Source organism: Rhea pennata, chromosome 14, assembly GCF_028389875.1.
Source record: "Rhea pennata isolate bPtePen1 chromosome 14, bPtePen1.pri, whole genome shotgun sequence".
Taxonomy (NCBI): Eukaryota; Metazoa; Chordata; class Aves; order Rheiformes; family Rheidae; genus Rhea; species Rhea pennata.
Window position 1 is genome coordinate 10178050 of NC_084676.1, and position 19263 is coordinate 10197312.

The 19263-nt window shown below is 42.9% G+C and overlaps 1 protein-coding gene across 1 annotated transcript in view; it reads right to left on the bottom strand.

Annotated features, from left to right (window-relative positions):
• The window catches only part of FAT2 (FAT atypical cadherin 2), a 46769-nt gene that overhangs the window by 11177 nt on the left and 16329 nt on the right, over positions 1–19263 (bottom strand). The window contains exons 7-18 of the mRNA XM_062587279.1: positions 18053–18328; positions 17133–17343; positions 12124–16176; positions 9350–9546; positions 7892–8045; positions 6819–7052; positions 5581–5970; positions 4573–4787; positions 3758–3895; positions 2947–3090; positions 2067–2264; positions 149–956 (exon numbers count right to left, since the gene is read on the bottom strand). Coding sequence (XP_062443263.1) covers positions 149–956; positions 2067–2264; positions 2947–3090; positions 3758–3895; positions 4573–4787; positions 5581–5970; positions 6819–7052; positions 7892–8045; positions 9350–9546; positions 12124–16176; positions 17133–17343; positions 18053–18328 — 7018 coding nt within the window. The remainder of the gene's footprint in view (positions 1–148; positions 957–2066; positions 2265–2946; positions 3091–3757; positions 3896–4572; positions 4788–5580; positions 5971–6818; positions 7053–7891; positions 8046–9349; positions 9547–12123; positions 16177–17132; positions 17344–18052; positions 18329–19263) is intronic.

Sequence of the window (19263 nt, forward strand, 5' to 3'; positions counted from 1 at the left end):
TGAAAATGCAACCAGAATGGTTAGTCATTGGGACAACCTAATTCAGTGGAAAGTCCTGGTATTTTAAGCCGGACTGAAGTAAAACACAATGTGCCACAAAACAACTTCAGGTGTCTAGTATGGGACACTGTCAAGAAGGATTGCTCACCATTGCAAGAACAGATTTGCTCCAAGCTGTGCCGTGGGGTGAGGACGCTGAGTCGGGCAGTGCTGTAAGTAGACATCATGCCTGGGTCCAGCTGAATAGTTTCCTTGCAGACACGGTGGGCACAATCTGACCCGTGACATGGCACGTGAATTGCCTTCTTCATTCGGAGCCCAACGAGCTGGTCCATCTCTCCAGCTGACACAGTGATCTTATTTGCAAGAACTCTGGGCTCGTACAATGAACCGTGAGGCTCTCCAACAGCCAAGAGCAGGTCCACTCCATCAGAGGTAGTTGCAGGCTGCAAGCTGGCCATGTGGATATTTTGGCGTTGAGTGACAAGGATGTTTCCCAGAAACCTTTGCAGGTTGCGCCAGTGGTCTCCCACAAATTCCTCAGGAGAGAGGTGTCGGAAATGTAGCACTACAGCCTTGTCCAGAGCCTCCTGTGTAAAGCACCACACGTGGACATTGACACTGGTGGTGGCTGTGAATGTACCATCGCTGACTGTCACATTCAGAAGATAGTGACCGTGGGGAAGTTTGTCCCCAGCAATGATCTTTCCATCTGCAGCTCCAACAGAAAAGAGCCCCTCCTGAGGTGCTTCAGCTACCAAAGTATATATGAGTGTGTCGTGGGGATCTCTGTCTGTGGCATGGATCTTGCCTAGAACACCACCTCGGAAGGCTCTCTCGTTGGTAGTGATGAATATCTCCAGGGGAAGGGCTGAGGGAGCATACTGGCTCTGCTCAGTCACTTGGATATTTATAAATGCAGATGATGACAGGGGAGGGATACCACTGTCAGAGACCTGTCAAGGAAAACAAGAGGATCCATTATAGCTGTGTGCTGATTTACTGTCAGCTCACCTGACCTGACAGGCTGAGAAGGTTTTATAGAGGAGAACGCCTTGCAAGTAAACGGGTGGAAGCTGTCAGGCAGCTGTTTGGGAATGAAGAAGGAAGGGTGCTAACTGGGAAAAAATGGCAGAAATGTTGGATCTCATCGAGAGATGGCTTTACGAGGCAGGCTCCAAGGAGAAGGCAGGTTGACCTGGCAGAATACCTTCCAGCATGGAGACTGATTGAGACCTTCTGTTAACAGGGGGGTCGCGCTCATTTCTGTGTGCGCTCGTCAGCAGCTGAGATGCAACCAGGCGGCTCTAATTCCTGAGAGTTAATCATCTTTAGAGATGTTGCCAGTTTGGGGGGCTTCATACATAACTTAGCGTTCAAAGATATAAAGCAGTTACGCACTTGCATGCAATAGTCTCCTGGTCTGTTTAAGCCCATATCCTATCTCTGACAATGGCTGCCTAGCATGAGTCAAGGAACCTCAAAACAGAAAAATGTGAATAATCAGATTGTAGGACAAGTTTCTCCCTAATCTTGGGCAGTTAGTGGTTGAGGTTAATAATAATAACAGTAGCTTTTAGAACAGCTACTATTACTGGAGATGTATGTACTTTACATATTATTATTATGTTGTTTCTAATGGGATATCTTACTGCTAACAGTGAATAACTCACTTATTCTGTACCAATACAAATTCTTGAAGAAAAGCTAAAATCCCTCCTAGGATGCTTGGAGAAAGTTTTCAGGACCAGTTCCAGGTTTCACTTTAAACTGAAAGTCACTAGAATTATACTGGGAAAAGTGTTTCTCCAAGGAAATTGATGACAGAGCACTTCTCATGACCATATTATCTGATTTTATCAATACAGAGGCTAATTTCCAGGTTCTTGTGGACAAACTGTTCAGAGATGAGCTCTATTTGGTTCCAAGCTGCAGAATTTGTGCCCAGACAGGATTTTGCCAAAGCCAGTGCAGTTTCCATCCAGCTATGCTGTCCTAATCTCATTTTGTTATTACTAAATTTGGCTAGGTAAATTAATATACCAGGGGAGTAAGGTAGGCTATACCTGGACTTGTAATAGGTACTGTTCTTTCACTCTTCTGTTCAGGATGGATGATGTCACCAGCAGACCATTTTGGGTGACATCAAAGGCCTTCCCATCATTTCCTTGGGTGATCTGGAATGAATATGGCGGTCCATTTTCTGGGGAGTCTCTGTCGCTCATAATCAGCTCCAGGACGCTTGTACCCACTGGGGCGTTCTCCTGAAATAAGGAAGGATAGTAGTAGAGAACAGGCCTAGGAATTGGCATTACTCCTAAGACTGCTGCATCAAAAACAGAGACAGAAATCTCTTGCTCATTTGGACTCCTGCCATCATTGGCAGTAATGCAGTGGTGATAAGGGTCTTCCTTACATAGCATTAAATACATATAGAGTCACCTAGATTAATGTAGACAGCTGAGCTACTGCTGCCCTGGCTTACCCCTAGAGTCATGTAAGTACAAGGGGAGATGAAAGCATGTTCTGGGCTCCTGTCTTTCTGAGTATGTATGGGTGCTTTGAGCCTGAGCTATGGGCTCACTAGTTATGTCCATCAGCAGTAGCAGTGCTTGACTGTGTGCTTGGGTCCACACTTTATTTTTGGTGTAAATATGGACAAATGCAAGGGAGGAAAGGGCTGCAGGTCAGGCTTGAAAAGTGTGAAAAGAGCTCTGCAGGCTCTGTGCTAAAAGGACAGAAGATGCCTAAAGTTGCTTGTAGGAGAAAATGGCATCTGTTGGCTATCTGCCCCAGTGGATCCTGCTAGTTCTTTGTAGCAATGAGCACAAGCAGCAGCATGCTTCATCACTAACTCCCTTCTCTGCCTCAACAGCCACTCACATGTGGGTACCTTAGTACCCCGAGATGAACTGGGAGAACATCCCCCCCCCTGCCTTGGCTTACCTGCACCACTACGCTGTAGTTGAGCTGGAAGAACCGAGGAGGGTTGTCATTGACATCAGACACTTGGACATGCAGAGCAACATCGCTGAACTGAGCAGGGTGGCCGTTGTCTGTGGCTCGAACTGTTAGGGTATAGCTGGGGATCTGGATAATTTATAAAGCATGGTCACTTGGAGAAGTGAAGGAATGCTGGCTTTCTCATATAGATGTTTAACTCTGTTGCATCTTGTTAAAATTTTTGAGGCTTTGCATTATATCATAATAATAGCTTTGTCCCTTGGCTAGGACCCTCCATTTACAAATCTCAAAGCACCTTGCTAAAAAAAAATAACCTCATAGTAGTTGTGGAGAAGAGAAACAATTTGCCAAAAATGGGTGAAAGCAAGCTGGGCAAACATCTGTCAAGGATGGTTTGGATATAGTTGCTTCTGCTTTACAAATCAGGGATGGTCCAGATGACCTTTCAAGCTCCTCTCCATAACTACATTCTATATTACTTTGATTGAGAGAAGCAGAAATCAACCATGCTGGTTTCCAACTTGGAGCTGTCTCATATTCAGCCATCTCTGGAGCACTGGCAGAACATACAACAGCCCATGCTATCACTAGTGAAGACTACATCATCTTCCCAGAAGTTCAGCTTTTCTACAGTGATATCTATGGGTCTAGAAAATAAATTAATGAAAGACTTGCCTTCTCATTACAGTATTAGATCATTCAGAAGACAGGATGTAACTGAGTATAGTGCGCTCTCTTAGTCTTTTGCACCTCATCTTTTCTAACTCTCTTGTTTCTGTTATCCTGAACTCACCTCCTCTCTGTCCAGGTGCTTGGCAATGCTGATCTGCCCACTCTTTGGTTGAATGGCAAAGTGTCCCAGTGGGTTCCCTCCCACAATTGAATATGTGATCTGATTGTTCATTGCTCCGTCCAAGTCATCAGCTGACACCTATTAGGAGAAAGAAAAACCTACAGTTCCTGGCCTAAGATGGCCTTGCCAAGAAAGGACAGGTGTTAAGACCTCCTTATCATTTCAGCGTATTGGATTGAACTTCTTTCAGATAAGAAAGAGGGAGGAAAGTAATTCAAATAAGTTTCATTCATTAGTTTTTCCAGGAGAAAACTGCAAAGCGCAGGTTTTCTGCTCATTCGTTTCCTGGCATCACCAACTCTGTGTGATGGTAATACTGGTTTGGCAGGGGACATCTCACTGGAATGTCTTGGGCTCTGCTGTTCTGCCCAAAGAACTCCCTGCCTTTCCTAGGCCTCATAGGCTTTTGGCCTTATACAGCCATTTAATCTTGTTTGGGATATCCCTAAGTATCTGTATTTCTTTTGGGTATCTTAAGCTTTCACTTAAAGGTTGTCTTCTAAGGCTAAATGCCTTCCATGTCTGTGGTCTATCATGAATGTTGGTCATCATCCTATGTAAAGTAACACCTGGATTTTAATGCTGAATATCATAGCCCTGCTCTCTGTGTTGATCCCCATGTATGCTATTGAAGATGGGGATCCCCTTTTCATTCAATGGCTATGTTGAGGTATCTCTATTCAAAGGCAGAGTAAATACTGCATAACATAAGTAAGAGAAGAGAAAAACACAGCTGGCCTAGTTCTTTATCATACTGTGAGGATAGTTTCTCCAACTGCAGCATCTTCCCGGATATCAGCAAAGTAAGGGTCTTGGATGAATTCCGGTGCATGGTCGTTAATGTCAGTGATGTTGATCACCACCATGGTGACATCACTTAGAGAAGCTGAGCCCTTCCTTGTTCCCTCAATGGATAGATAATACTCGTGACTGGCTTCGAAGTCCAAGCTTCCATTTATGTATAAGGCACCTGCATTGGTAGATGGATAGAAAACATATCAATATTCACTGAGTGCTACCTAATATAACTGTATGTTACCCTGGGCTGTATATTCCCTGTGGGATCAGCATGGACAACATTTTTAAAATAAAATCACCTCTAGCATTTTGAAGTGGAAAAATGTCCCAATCCTATTCTCTATATATTCCTCACTCCCACAGAGCTGTCTTATGTCCCAGAGATATAACAGTAATTTTTCTACTGATTTCAGTAAGACTGAATCAGGCCTTAAATGACTTGGCTGGTAAAATTTAGGGAAGACTGTATTTCCTATCCCCCATACTGTACTCGGTATAGGGGCAGAAAAGATTTGTGGCCAAGGTCATCTAATTGGGAACATCAAGGGAAGCTATTTTTTAAAAATGAAGTGTGTTGACATTCTTCTTCCCCAGCCCCCTGCTCTGACATGCATGGGGACATCTTTCAGTAAAAGAATAGGAAAGGGTGTTAAAGGCTGAGAATATGTGGTGGAGAGGTAAGAGAAAGATCTGAGGACACACACAGGGAGAGAGAGGAATAGGAATGAAAGAAGATTGGGAAAGATCTTCAGAGAAAGGAGAAAATAGGAGGAAGAAAAGATGAAGGCAGTCTAAGAATCACAAGTGGATCAGGATCAAAGAGCAGAGGTAGGAAAAGAGCAAGTGCAATACTTTCAAATGGCTAAAGTCTGAGGAGAAAAGAGCAGAAGTGCAAGCCAAATAGAGAAGGAGCAGATAAGGACAGCTGTTGATGTTGGGCCTGCCTGGGCACAAGACCTTCTTACCTGTGTTTGAGTTGAGTTGAAATTTCCCGTGGTCATTGCCATTCACAATTTCATACTTGATATCTGTGTTTTCTGTGTTGTCCCTTGTCAATATTGACAAATTGAGAACTTCCGTGCCCACGGCCACATCTTCTTTTACTATGGCCACATATTCAGGGGCCAGGAAAACAGGTAAATACTCATTTAGATCCACCACAGAGACAGTGACAGTGCCAAGAGCAGAGAGTGGCTCTGGGGTGCCCCGGTCTGTAGCGCAGACTGTCAGCTCAAATGCCGAGTGCTGAGTGTCCTTTAGAGGCTTTTCCAGGCGAATCACCCCTGTTGTTTCCTCAATTGAAAAGTGTCCATTGGCAGAGTCAGAGAGAGAATAGACCACCTCGGCATTGAGACCTGGAAGGACACCGTGACAGACTGCATTAATAGATGGGCAGGAATGATGCTGTTTCTTATTTTATTTTATTTTAACTCGTTAGGACTACACGTACCTACGTGAACTTAAATTCTAGGGGAAATGGAGGCTGTATGAAAATCTTCAAGTGTGCTCCTGTTCACCTGCAGATTCAGTTATCTAGCCACTCTCACTATCATCTGTCAATCAGCATCATCTGCCTTATATGTACTGGTGACTCCCATTTTTAATTCCTTTGTTTCAAAACTTCAAATCTCATCCAAGAGCAGATAATACTTATCCTGCTTCTCTATCACTGTAAATTCAATTTCTGCTTTTGAGGTTTAATGAAAACTCTCTTCTTAGGAGCCTTAGCTATTTTTTGTGAGAATCTGAAATTACAGGAAAATTCTCTGTATTTTCAGAAGGATCACTCCATCCATATCATCTACCCTCTGCAGATCCAAAGTTCCCTTTCTTCCTAATTATGTGGGTTCTCAGTCTCTATCTTTAGGATGATTTCTGTCCAGTTTGGATCCAAGATAAAATCTGTTTTACAGTCAGTTGTGTCACATTACAATTTCTGAACTTGTCCTCAACGTCTGTCTGCATGGTTCTAGAGGTACAGTACTTCCTGTAGGGTCACGAGAATGCTGATGCAAGCCCACAAGTCAGGAATGTGTCAGTGATGAGATCCAGGCAGTTGTCTTTGCCAAGATTCAATCATCTATGCCCATTGCTGCAACACTTCCCTAGCTTTTAAGGGTTTCTATTCAGGATGAAAGATTAACTTTTTTTTTTTTTTTTTTTTTTTAAAAAAAAAAAAAAAAACCCCGCTATTCTGACTCACCTTCATCAAGGTCCCTGGCAGCAACCACAGCTATGGGTGTCTTTGTTGTGGTGTTGTCAAAAACAGCCACAGCGCAGTGACTGGGGAAGAATCTCGGTGCATTGTCATTTGTGTCCTCTATGATAAGTGTAACATCTGCTTGGCAGGAGTGGCCTCCGCCATCTGTCGCCTTGGCGACAAGATGGTACACAGGTTTCTGTTCCCGGTCAAGAGGTGCAGAAGTGGTCAGCTCCCCTATTGGAAATAACAGGAGATGGTCTTGTCTTTTGCAACTGCAGTCTAGGAGAGCTTAGAGAGGTTCAAGCATGCTGTCTTCCTGAACGAACTGTGGGAGACAGCAGACTGGGTTTGAACACCAGTTCTAATCCAGTTAATAGCGATGATGTGTCCATACAACATTGCTCAGAGCTATTTTCAGATCATTGCCAGACTTTGTTCTGGCAGGACTTGGCACAGGCACACTTGTAAGACAGAGAGTCTTACAAGTCAGGCTGAACTTTATGCAATGGATGTTGTCATGGGATATGGGCGCTCATAAATAAATTGTACTTCTAATCATCTTTGTAAACTCTGCTGAATTAAGCTTTCTGCAATGTAATGAACCTCAGGTGAGCTCTAGAAGTATCAGTGTACCTATTTGGAAAGGAGGAAAACAAGATCAGCAAATACACTTTTTTTTTAATCGAGCTAAGACTTTTCTGTAGAGTTTAGACAAGAACTTACGTCTCTAGATCAAGTCAGTGCTTTAATGCTTTGCCTATATCTCCTCCTTGGGACATGACTGTTAGCAATAGTGTCTGCCCTTCATTTTCACAATGTTAGTGCCAAACATTTGTAAAGAAAGATAGCAGGAAGACACAGAGCAAGTGCTCCTTTAGTCTATAATGCAATAAAACTGCTGTTTGTCACCCCCTGCCAGCATGAGAGAGTTAGAATGAACAGTCATTTTGTTTGTTCAAGAGGAAGTAAGTGATGCACTGTGGCTGGAAGCTGGTATCTCTCTGGCGGGATGAGAAAGAGAATAAAAGCATCCACTTGCTCTTATACTGCCATGGGGGAGGGCCAGATCTCACCTGTATGTAGGCCCAGTTGGAACTCCTCTGCTCCGGGGCCATGGAGGCTGTATGTTATCTGGGCATTGCTGCCAACATCAGGGTCGGTCGCTGATATTTTCAAAATGAAAAGACCCGGGAGGGCGTCTTCAGAGACTCTCCCAGTATAGGATATCTGACAAATACAGAAGGTGTCATTGGCTTTTGATCCATCTTCAAATTGCCTTCACTCACTCTCACTCAATAAGGGGAAAACAGACTGGCAGAACTTTCATGGAAAAGGAGAAATCATGTGGTTTACAGTGGAGCACAATATGCTTAACGTCTTGCTGTTGTGAAAAGAAACCACAATGCCAGGGTATATGAGTACAGGCTGGAAGACAAGCCTGTTATGTCTGACACTTTTAAAGCCCTGCCTGGAGCAGTAGCCAACTGTGAAAACTACAGTTCAGGAGGGATGTGGACCAGTTGGAGGGAAGTTTGGAAATCTACAGTGTGATCTATGGTTGACCTAATCAGTGCTATTTAGCTTTTTTTTTAAAAAAAAGAGAGAGAGAGGAATCATCTTAACTTTGATACTCTGTAAGAGGCTGCTGCATTGAGTAAAGAAACAACCTGTTTTCCAGGAATATTCAACATTTGGGAGGCTATCTGATAGATAATGCACTGAAACTGAGTAGCATATTAGCAAGGAAGACTGCAAACCTCCACCTCTGGCTCTAATCTCTGAGAATGGGTTAGATAAACAGTTTTGATTGATCAGATCTTCTTTCGGACCAGAGGATGGAATAGCTGACATCTTGAGGTCCTTTTAAACTTGAGGTTTCTTGGTTAGCAAGTGTTAAATGATAATCTCTGTTATCCTTACTCTTACAGTAGGGTGGGAGCTATAGAGTACTATGGTGATACTTCAATATCAATATCCATCCCCTGTCTCTTGCTATGAGCACGTAAAGGCCAGTAATTTGCATCAGTGCCATCGCCATGAGAGTAACCGGCTGTGGGAAGCTCATTGGCACCAAAGCACTCATTCCACACGGGTCCTGAAAGTTTAGGAAGTGATCACTTCTGTTGTTTCTCACGAGTGAAACCCACAGCAATGATCAGCTCTCTGTACAGTAACAAACCTCCTGATGGGAATCTTCTTGCTTAACAGAATATAAAGTTTGGTAATTTACATGCCCCTGCCCAGGAGGCTTCCTGGCATTGTTTATCTCCAAAAATTATCCTTTATAATGCTTAGGCACTCATTTACTGCTGGCAAACATGCTCGGAGGCTAGATTTAATGTTCTTGCTTGACGTGCAGCTTAATTAAAAGTGCTAAACACAATCAAAGCAACAGGATCGTGTGAGAAAAATTATGACAAGCCAAACCCTCTTAACATGTGCCTTTTCTGTCCTTTCTTCCTCACAGCTACTTTCTCTCCTTCCTAGCTGCTCCTCTCATATTCCCTAATATACCAGGAGAGATCTCTTACCTGACCGCATTCAGGACTGTTGTCATTGATATCCAGAACAAAAATTTCCACTTCAGTGGTAGCCTGAAATTTTCCATCAGAAGCCATAACCTTGAGGAGGTATTTCTCTTTATCTTCTCTATCCAGAGGCTTCTTGGAAGAAATTGTCCATTCTCCCTCAATTTCACTAACTGTGAACTGTCCTAATACATCTCCTTCTAGAAAAGCACAGGAGGTAAGATGGAGAAAAAAGACATTTACACAGTGCTGAAAATCTGAAGTGATAAGAGACAAGGATAGAGGCGTGTTCACTCCCAGTCCCTTATGAGAGCTGAAGGACTTGCAGTGGTGACGCAGAAAGGGCGTTGGTGTTGTACTGGCTGTGTGGGGAGCAGTTGGCTCTACTTCACTGCACACCAGACCCTGAGAAATACGCTTCGTGTTTCTGTTAGTTACTATTTGAATCCTACAATGTGGAGAGGAAGGAGCTGGAAGGAGGGAGCAACTCCCAAATGCAGAAACATTTGTGTATTGTTCTGCAGACATGCATATTAATCATCGCAAAACTATCACTTTTCTAAAGCATGTCAGTCTGTCTTAGTATATGTTCCTAAAGGTACCTGAGAGTTATAAATATCCTACGGACATTGGTTGGGTCTTATTGCTACAATACCATATTTAGTTTCATTTGCTTTTTAACTCATAGCTGCATTAAATATATAGCTCTATTATTTGAGGCTACCTTTTGATTTTATAAGGGATAAATTTTGAAATACCCCGATAAATCCAGGCTAGGTAGACTCTCCAATCCACCAGTTTCATGACTCTCCTGCTGATGTTAGCCAAAGTGATTTATAAAAGGAGTGGATGTCACCCTTGGAGAATCCCTCTCCTCTGGCAAAGAGCTTATGTCCTCTGCTGAACCCAAGCCTTTGGGCAGAAGAAGGGAGCACATTAGGTAATGAGAAGCAATGGAGAGAGGTGGCTGTAGGGCTTATTTGTGCTAGACTCTGAAAGGCTTTGCACAGCCTGGTAAATTATATTCGCTTTCTTTCTGCTTTCATTTGAATTAGTGTTGTTTCATGGTTGTGAATATGGAGGCACGAGGAGATGTCTATTAGCCCTTCTTCTAATATTGAGAGATTCTTACCATGTTCAGATTTAGTTTCCTGCATTTGAAATCAAAGTCCATCTATGATCCCATCAAGGCCAGTAAAAGCTTTTGGGACAAGGTGGACCTTAGGTCCTCCTGTACAAACTCTCCTGGAAGTGGACTAAGAGCCCTTATTTTTCAGGGTAGCACAACTTGTGGTAAGACACCAAGTCCTAGCCCTGCCTCTCACTACAATGCCCATGAGAGGAACAGAGAGGAAGACCTCTTCTGCTAATTCTTGGTCTTACTTTGGGGAAACGGTTTATGATCTGGGACAAGTCTCCTCTCTGTATCACTCATCTTCCTTATACTATTTGGGAAATTAAGGCACTTCAGTACAAATGACAGGATGGACCGGAAACTGGTGGACGCTCTTCTAGGCTAGTGCTGGAAGGGTCTTCTCTGTTGGGGTCTGAAGAGATTTGAGCACTGGGAAGCTAGGCTCCTTGTTCACCTCTTAGGTTCTTTTGCTACAGCACTATACTGCCATCGTACTTACATATTTATTACGTAAAATTTGATCTATGCTTGTAAGTACAAAGCAGAGAGAAGGTATGTTAATCATCACTGATATAAATGTACACCTTTTCAGATTTGAGGTAACTGGAGGTTACTAGAACCTTTAAAACAACAGAAATGCTACTACAGATATTAATTGAATCTTTCCTCTCGAAGACTTACAAATACCTAGGCATACCATAAAGTAATTGAAAATGCCAGCATTCCTCTTCTGTTTTGAATGGTTGTAATGATAGATAACAGGCTACAGCATGATCAGGCTAAGTGCTTTGACTCTGAAGTGTCTTGTTTGAGTTGGAAAAAAACATTTTCATTTGAAGTATTTGTTCCAGGCCCGAGAAAGTCTCTTTGGGGTCAAAAAGTACCATAAATTCAAGCTTCTACTTGTACAGATGCACAATGAGTTTTGTACTGTAGCCTTTGTTGTTGTTTTAGAACAGTGGTTAATTTCAGCTGGCACAACTCATGTTGCAGGGATGCAAGAGGCACCTTTAGTATTTCTTGCCGGTCAAATACTTAACTAAGATTGAAATAACAGTCCAAAACATCCAACAGCCTGCAAGGTGGTTAACTGCAATCTTTGGGGGAAAAAAAGTGCAGCTCCATATATTTGAGGACTTATTTTTTGATAAGTCAGAGTAAAACTGACTTTGTAGGAAATGCATTTAATACCAGAAAGTTATATACATCCTGTGTGCACATATACAGTTATTAAAAATATATGCAGGACATACATTTGTTTGATGTGTAAACTCAGGGCAGTGTTTACAAGAAAAACAGCAAGACCGAAGAACTTAGATACAGCGCTCAGTATTTATGTGAAAGAGACTTTCCTTCCAGCTGTATCACTGATTGTGTCCATGCAAGAGGTATTTCAATTGCACAGTCATAATTATTAGCTAATAATAAGTGCGTATAAATATACCTGCAATGTTGTATAATTACTTATATATTTTTGTGTTTGTTTATTTTGAAATAAATGAGATACATCTCCCAGTTCTGATGGAGAATTAGTATAATGCTATTTGTATATTAACATTCTGAAAGATAGTATATCAAAATCTGACTTCAACATGACATTAATCATTCTTGCCTATTAAAAAGTAAGTTAGGCATAACTCACCAGTTATGTAGCACGTGACCCGCCTGTTCTGCTCAGAAATATCTGCATCGATGCTACTCAGTGTGACAACAGCCTGTCCTGGCTCCGCATTCTCAATTATCGACCCTTTATAGAAGTCTGAGGTGAACTGTGGAGCATTATCATTTTCATCAGAGACAGTGACCTCCACCAGGGTTTGGGAAGAGAGCTGGACTTTCCTGCCGTGATCAGTGGCCACTACATAAAACTGGTAGATCTCCTGAGCTTCGCAATCCAGCTCTTTTAACGTGGTGATCCACCCACTCTCACCATCAATAGTGAAGAGTCCTTGGAGGCTGCCAGACTCTGCTTCCAAACTGTAGGTTACTTGTCCATCATTTCCTGTGTCCTGGTCATTAGCTGTCACTTGAATGACTGTGGTTCCTGATGGCATGTTCTCCATGACAAAAGCTTTGTATGGATCTGCCTCAAAAACAGGTCTGTTGTCATTGACATCCTGCACTTGGATATTCACAGAGACCAGCGAGACAAGCTCAGTCTCCTGATGTGAACAGTGAGCCATAACATCAATCTGGTACCACTTTGTGATCTCATGATCCACAGCCTTTTTGATTTTCAGAGTCCCTGTTTGCTCATCCAGTGTGAACACCTCATCCTTATTACTTTCTGTAGTGGTTCCCTTCACCAGGCTGTATATAATGGGATCCTCTGCAAAAGCTTTGACTGACCCTATTTCTGATCCTTCTGAAAGGTCCTCAGATGCTGAGAATGTATAAAGGGGCTCAGAAAACCTTGGCAATGTCACATCCCGGGGAACAATCTGAAGATTCACTGGGACAAAGGAGATCCAATGAGGAGGTCTGCCATCCTCAGCTTTCACCTTGAAGTTAAAGGCTCTGTTTTCTAAACCAATAAGGCTCTCCTTGACTTTAACAACCCCAGTGGCAGCATTGATCTCAACAAGGTCTTCTGTTGTATCTTCCACAGAGTCAACAGAGTAAATCACATCTGCATTTGCACCTTCATCGGCATCGTAAGCTAGTACCTGAATGACAGGGGAGCCTTTGCTAACATTGGACTGGATGGACAGTGTGTATTCAGAGGCTTTAAACTGAGGTGGGTTGTCATTCTCATCTGTAAGGATTATTTTGACAGTACAGAATGCCACCTTCCCACCCCCATCCTTGGCCATGACTTTAATGGCAATGACTCTCTCTGTAGAGTTTTCTCTGTCTAGTTTTTGCAGAGTGGTGATATGACCCTTATTGTCTATGGAGAACTTCTCATGGGCAAGTTTATTTATGATAGTATAGTCTATGGTGCCGTATGGGCCACCGTCTGGGTCAATAGCCAGCAGCTCAATCACTTTGGTGCCTATCTCAGCATTTTCCGCCAGTTCTGCCTCATACATGTTCTGCTGAAAAGATGGGCTATATTTGTTGGCATTTGTGGTATTGATGTACACAGGCACAGTACTCTTGAAAACTCCATCTGAGGCAGAAACTTTGAGGTTGTAAGATGACTCCAAGTCTTTTCTGCAGCGGTTGAACATAGATATTATTCCAGAAGTGCTGTTGATGGTGAAATGCCTGTTGTCATTACCTGAGAGTATCACATATTCTAGTCGTGTGGTGTCTCCACTATCAGGGTCCAGAGCCTGGACTTTTACCACGATGTGCCCGCATGTAGCCATTTCGCTTACCTTAGCTTCGTACTGAAGCTGGCTGAACTCTGGGGGATTGTCATTGATGTCTGTCACATCTACAATTACCAGGGCATCACTGCTAAGTGGAGGCATCCCATGATCTATAGCTCTTACTTTCATGCGAAACTGTTGATTTTTCTCATAATCAAGTGCTTGGGCTGTTGTTATTTGTCCTGTGCTGGAATCAATATTAAAGAATTTGGCAGCATCTGAACCATCATCCAAGATCTGATAGGATATCACTTTGTTTCTTCCTGAATCTTTATCAGAAGCAGAGAGCTGGACAACAGGGGTCTGTGCGGGCAAACTCTCCGAGACAGAGGCCATGTAAATCGTCTGAGAAAATATGGGGGCGTTGTCATTAACGTCTTCTACCTCCACTTCTACTATCGCTTCAGAAAAGGATCCTAGTGCTGTGTCCGTGGCTCTAACAGTGAATGTGTGTTTTGTCTCTAGTTCATAGTCCAGCTGGCCTGTGACAGTAAGGACACCAGTTTTGAAGTCGGTGCTGAACTGTTTCAGGGAGTCTTCTTCCACAATGTTATAGATTAGGCGCAAGCCTTCAGGACTACGGGCTTGTATGTGAAGAATAGATGTGTACAGTGGGATATTTTCTGGCACTTTCACTCGGTAGTAAAAGCTTTGGAAAAGAGGATTGGATTTGTTCCTTACACTAATCACAACCTCCTCTTCAGCCTGGAGAGGAGGCTCACCTCTGTCCTTAGCAATGACTTGAAGGCTGTATTTATTTAAAGCTTGATAATCAAGAGGTTTCTTAAGTGAGATGTCTCCTAGGTAGGGGTCAATCCAGAAATACCTGTAGTCCTCTGCAAAGGAGTAGGTAATGGCACCATTATCCCCTATGTCTTTGTCTGTTGCTGACACCTGAAAAAGTACATCACCAGGCTCGGTGCCATCCTGCACTGAGGTATAATATGGCACATTCTCAAAGTGAGGTGCGTTGTCATTGATATCCTCTACATAAACCTTGACTGTGGTTTGGGATACTCTTGGTGGTTTCCTACTGTCCTTCACTTCCACAGCTACCTCATGCATATCTTGCGTTTCACGGTCAAATTTCACACCCTTGGTTTGGAGTACTCCAGATGCCTGGATCATTTTAAATCTTTCCTTTCCATTCAAAAGTGAGTAGAAGAGTGGTTCATTTAGCTGATATCCCTTTACCCCAAGAATAGTGAGAGTCTTCTGATCTGTAGAGTTCTCCATCACAGTTGCTGTATATACATCTTGATTGAATTTTAAGTCAGTACTTTGTGCCTGAGTTAAATTTAGCTTAACCTGTGCAGTGCTCTTATATAAGCCATCCCCAGCTCTAACCGTAAGTTCGTGATAGCTTCCTAGGCCAGTAGCATTAAGAATGGAGATGAGACCTGTGAGTGGGTGAATATAGAAAGTGTTATCAAGGTTCCCTTCCACAATGCTATAGGTCACATCTGAATCTGCATCTTTTGCTTGCACTGACAAAAGCTCCATCCCTGGGTGAGCAGGTAAAAAGACAGAAAGCTGATAAGTGTCTTTGAAAAAGATGGGAGGTGAATCATTCACATCTTTAACATGTATTGTGATCTTGACTGGCTTGGATGCAAATAAACTGGGATTTCCACTGTCGTGGACATGTACACTGAAGTGGAAGACTGGGGTGAGCTCATAGTCTATTTCAGCATGACTAGTAAGTGTTCCTGTGCTGGAATCTACTGCAAAATATTTCAGTGCCTCTGGTTCCAAAATTTCATAGACCAGCAAAGCATTGCAGTCTTGATCAGCGTCTGTTGCATGGGTCACCAGTGGGGCATTGCTTTCATCTAGAACCATGCTTTGTGATGGAGCATTCTCCATGATCCAGCCAATGAAGAAAGGCTTAATGAAGATGGGCACATTGTCATTCTCATCTATGACATAAATAAGTACTATTGTGTCCATAAAGGCCCCAGCCATGTTGGTGCCACGGACTTTCAACTGGTAAAAAGACACCTGCTCAAAATCTAAGCTCTTCTGGGTAGAAATCAGGCCTGACTGATAGTTCATGGAAAACACTCCATCTCCATTTCCATCTTTTATTTCATAGCTGACTGGTGACAAGCTTGTGGCTGAAACCTGAATCAGAGGAGAGCCAACAGCAGTGGCCTCGCTGACTTCTGTGATGTATTCAGCCTCTGGAAATTTTGGAGGAGTTCTATCGGAGGATCTAATGTGGATGTGTATGGTAGCTGAATCTTTCAGCTGAGGGAACCCTTGATCTTCTGCCTTTACAATAAGAGTAAATCGGTCTTGCTTGGATGGGTCCAGTTTCCGGGCAACCGTAATAATTCCAGAATGTGGGTCAATGCTGAAGAAACCTTCCCCATTACCTGCAGTAAGAGAAATAACAACATGAAGATAAAATGAGCCGCTTTTTCATTGATGCTCTTTATTTCAAACCAAGCAATTTACACTAATCATCATCTGTTTCTTGCATTAGTAGGTAGCAATCTTGATTAATTTCTAAGTAATTCTTAGTAGCGGCATGTATGCTTGAAACTTTCACCTAATGTGCAGAACATGGTAGCAAAGAATGTAATATTTTCTTCAAGCTCTGTCATGCTTAGAATTACCAATATTCCAGGCACAATTAAATTTCTCAGTACTTGATCTGAATTCCAGTGAGAAAGACTGAATAAAGGCTGGTTCATATCCTGCAAAGAGTTTACGTGCTAAATAGTCAGTGTGACACAGTCATAAGTACTTTAATATTAACCTTTACTACGATAAAATAGTTGCCCACTGAGCTTGTATGACCTAAAAAACCATCAGTCATTTCTGAGAAAGGGTACTCCACTTTTCTCAAGGATGTATTTCTTGGTAGAACTGGTGGAAGTGATAATGATGTGTGAGAATGTGAGTACTTTTGCCTAACAACTAGATAGTGATCCATCAGTCAGCTCCCGTGGCTGGGAAGGTTGTTCCAACTGTTCCAGCCACATTTTGCTTTTATCAGTGACCCAGCATTGAACTATCCCCCTAAGGAAGGATGGCAATATTCTATAACATGGAAATTACCTGCTAGCTCTATCCTTTCTCTGGGTCAAAAGGAAATCACGGTTAAGAAACATGCAGCCATTTACTGTTCTTCTCTACAATAGAAGCAAGCAGAACAAGCTGACTAAGCAGATACAGCGTATTATGATTCTTTTTCTCTGTCAGGTTGTAAAACTTTTTAAGGTATCCAGGAATACTCAGTTCCCCAGTTATGCTGACTGAGAACTAGAGAAAGCATAGAAATGCAGATGTGTTCAAAGCAAAGACTGCCTTGTTGCATGGCTCTCACCTGCCTGTAGGGAATAGTGGATTTCAGCATTGGCTCCTTGGTCTGGATCAAGGGCTCTGACTTGTATAACCTCTGTGCCCACTGTTACTGAGTCCAGCACTTCTGCTTCATAATGGATGTTGCTGAACTGCGGAGGGTGAAGGTTGCTGTTCTCCACGTGGATGACAATCCGAGCAAAGTTCCTCTTGATGGGGACCTCCTGGTCCCGTACCTGAATGACAAGAGGAAACGCAGGTACCATCACACTCAGGGAGAAGGCAGCCTTTCCTGCACCAGACTTCCAATAGCTCATCAGGACTCTTACAGAGGTCAATGTGTTTCAGCTGTACCAACCTCTCAGATGGCAGTGAGCCTGCAAGTTTCAGAGCCAAAGCACAGCCTTGGAGCTGGAAGCAAAAGTTAACAATTACTCACCATGCTTTCCAGTACAAGAACCCAGTAGTCCTTCAATGAAACTAGCAGATGATGGGGCTTAACAGATGGTTTTAAACTCTATGGAACTCCTTGCCACAGGACTTTGTGTGCAGCAAACTTTCAAAAGGCTTTAAAAAAAAACTGTTGGAGCATTTCATGAAACAAAAAATCCATCAAGGCTTATTAAATATGACAGCATCAACTCTGGTTCAGGAAGTCCTTCAGCTGTTATCTGATGTAGCTGTTTTTATATTCTTATGTTCCTATGTTTCATCTGCTGTCAGGGGACAACAGCAGGTTTTTAATCTCTATGAAAACAGCTGCAACCAGATCTACCCAGAATGGTTATACAGTTAGTAAAAGTTAATCCTACTTTCCTCTTCTCTGTTGTTCTAGACAAAAATCTCTGAAAAGGACTACAATCAGTGTGAAAATTTCAAGCAACCTACATTGCAGTTATGTCCTGGCTAAGCTGATGGACTTAGCAGGCTTTGGCTAGGACTCACCATCACTGTTAAGGTGTGCTGTGGCATGGGCTGGGAACTGAACCCTTCTGCTGTTGTGAGGACACCACTGCTTGGATCCAACTGGAAAAGTCTTGTGCTTTTGGGGTCCATGCTGCCATGGATGGTATATATAAGCCCTTTTCCTTTGTCCTTGTCTGTTGCACTGACTTGAAGGATTTCTCTTCCAGAAGGTGTATCTTCAGGAATTGTCACCTCATAATGGTTCTCCAGGAACTGGGGACGGTGCTGATTGATATCAATCACATGGATAAAGGCCTGTGGGGCAGACAATACAATGAGGGTAGCAGAGACTTGGGAACAACCTAGGTCTAATCTCTTTTGGGTGGAGTAGTGCTCTGAGCTGTGTAACCATCACAGTTCTTTTCAGTTCTTGGGGCTTTGCCATCCATAGTGACTGGCAGCCCTTTCATACCTTTCTCAGAGGAACACCCACTGTGCTTTCCCTTGGTGATTTTTGATTTGCTTCCTCTCATGTTGTTCTATCCAGTCTGCAGAGCCATTCAGACCGAACATACCTGCATTTGGCACACAGGGAAACCTTCATAGTGTGTCCTGTAAAGGAGCACCTGTTTGGCTTTACTAGGCTTTGCTGGCTGATGTCTCCACACTGACAAAGGAGAAATGTTTGGCTGGCATTTCTCAAAAGCAGCATATGCATGGAGAAGGTATGTAAAAGCAAAGCTGTAGTCTAAAATTACTACATACAAATCTTCCTTTCTGCATTTAACAGCAAACACTTGTGGATGGCCAGTCCTAATTCTAATTACAAGGTTACTTGGTTTCCTTTTTTTTGTTTTCATACCTTGACTGTCCTCTACCTCCCTACTGATGTGTTGACCACCTCTTAGGAAGTCCCAGCTGAATGTAATAATTTGCTTCCTTTAGCAAACCTGAACATGCCATACATGTTTTTGCACAAGCAAGTTTGCTGGCATGCACCTGTGGCTTTGAATGCCAAAATACACTTGGAGATGAGATGCAAAGTGGCAAGGAATGCACACCAGGTGAGGCAAGGCTTTGTTTGTTTATTTGGAATATTACTTTAAGAGAGTTGAGATAGCCATCCGTTTGCACTGTGTTTCACAGGAATGGTAGTGTTCTTCATTCATCAGCCCTCGCAAACCTCTGCAATGAGTTTCCCACGATAATTGTAACTCATAGGTGACTCATGATCTAGGCCTTCCTCCACA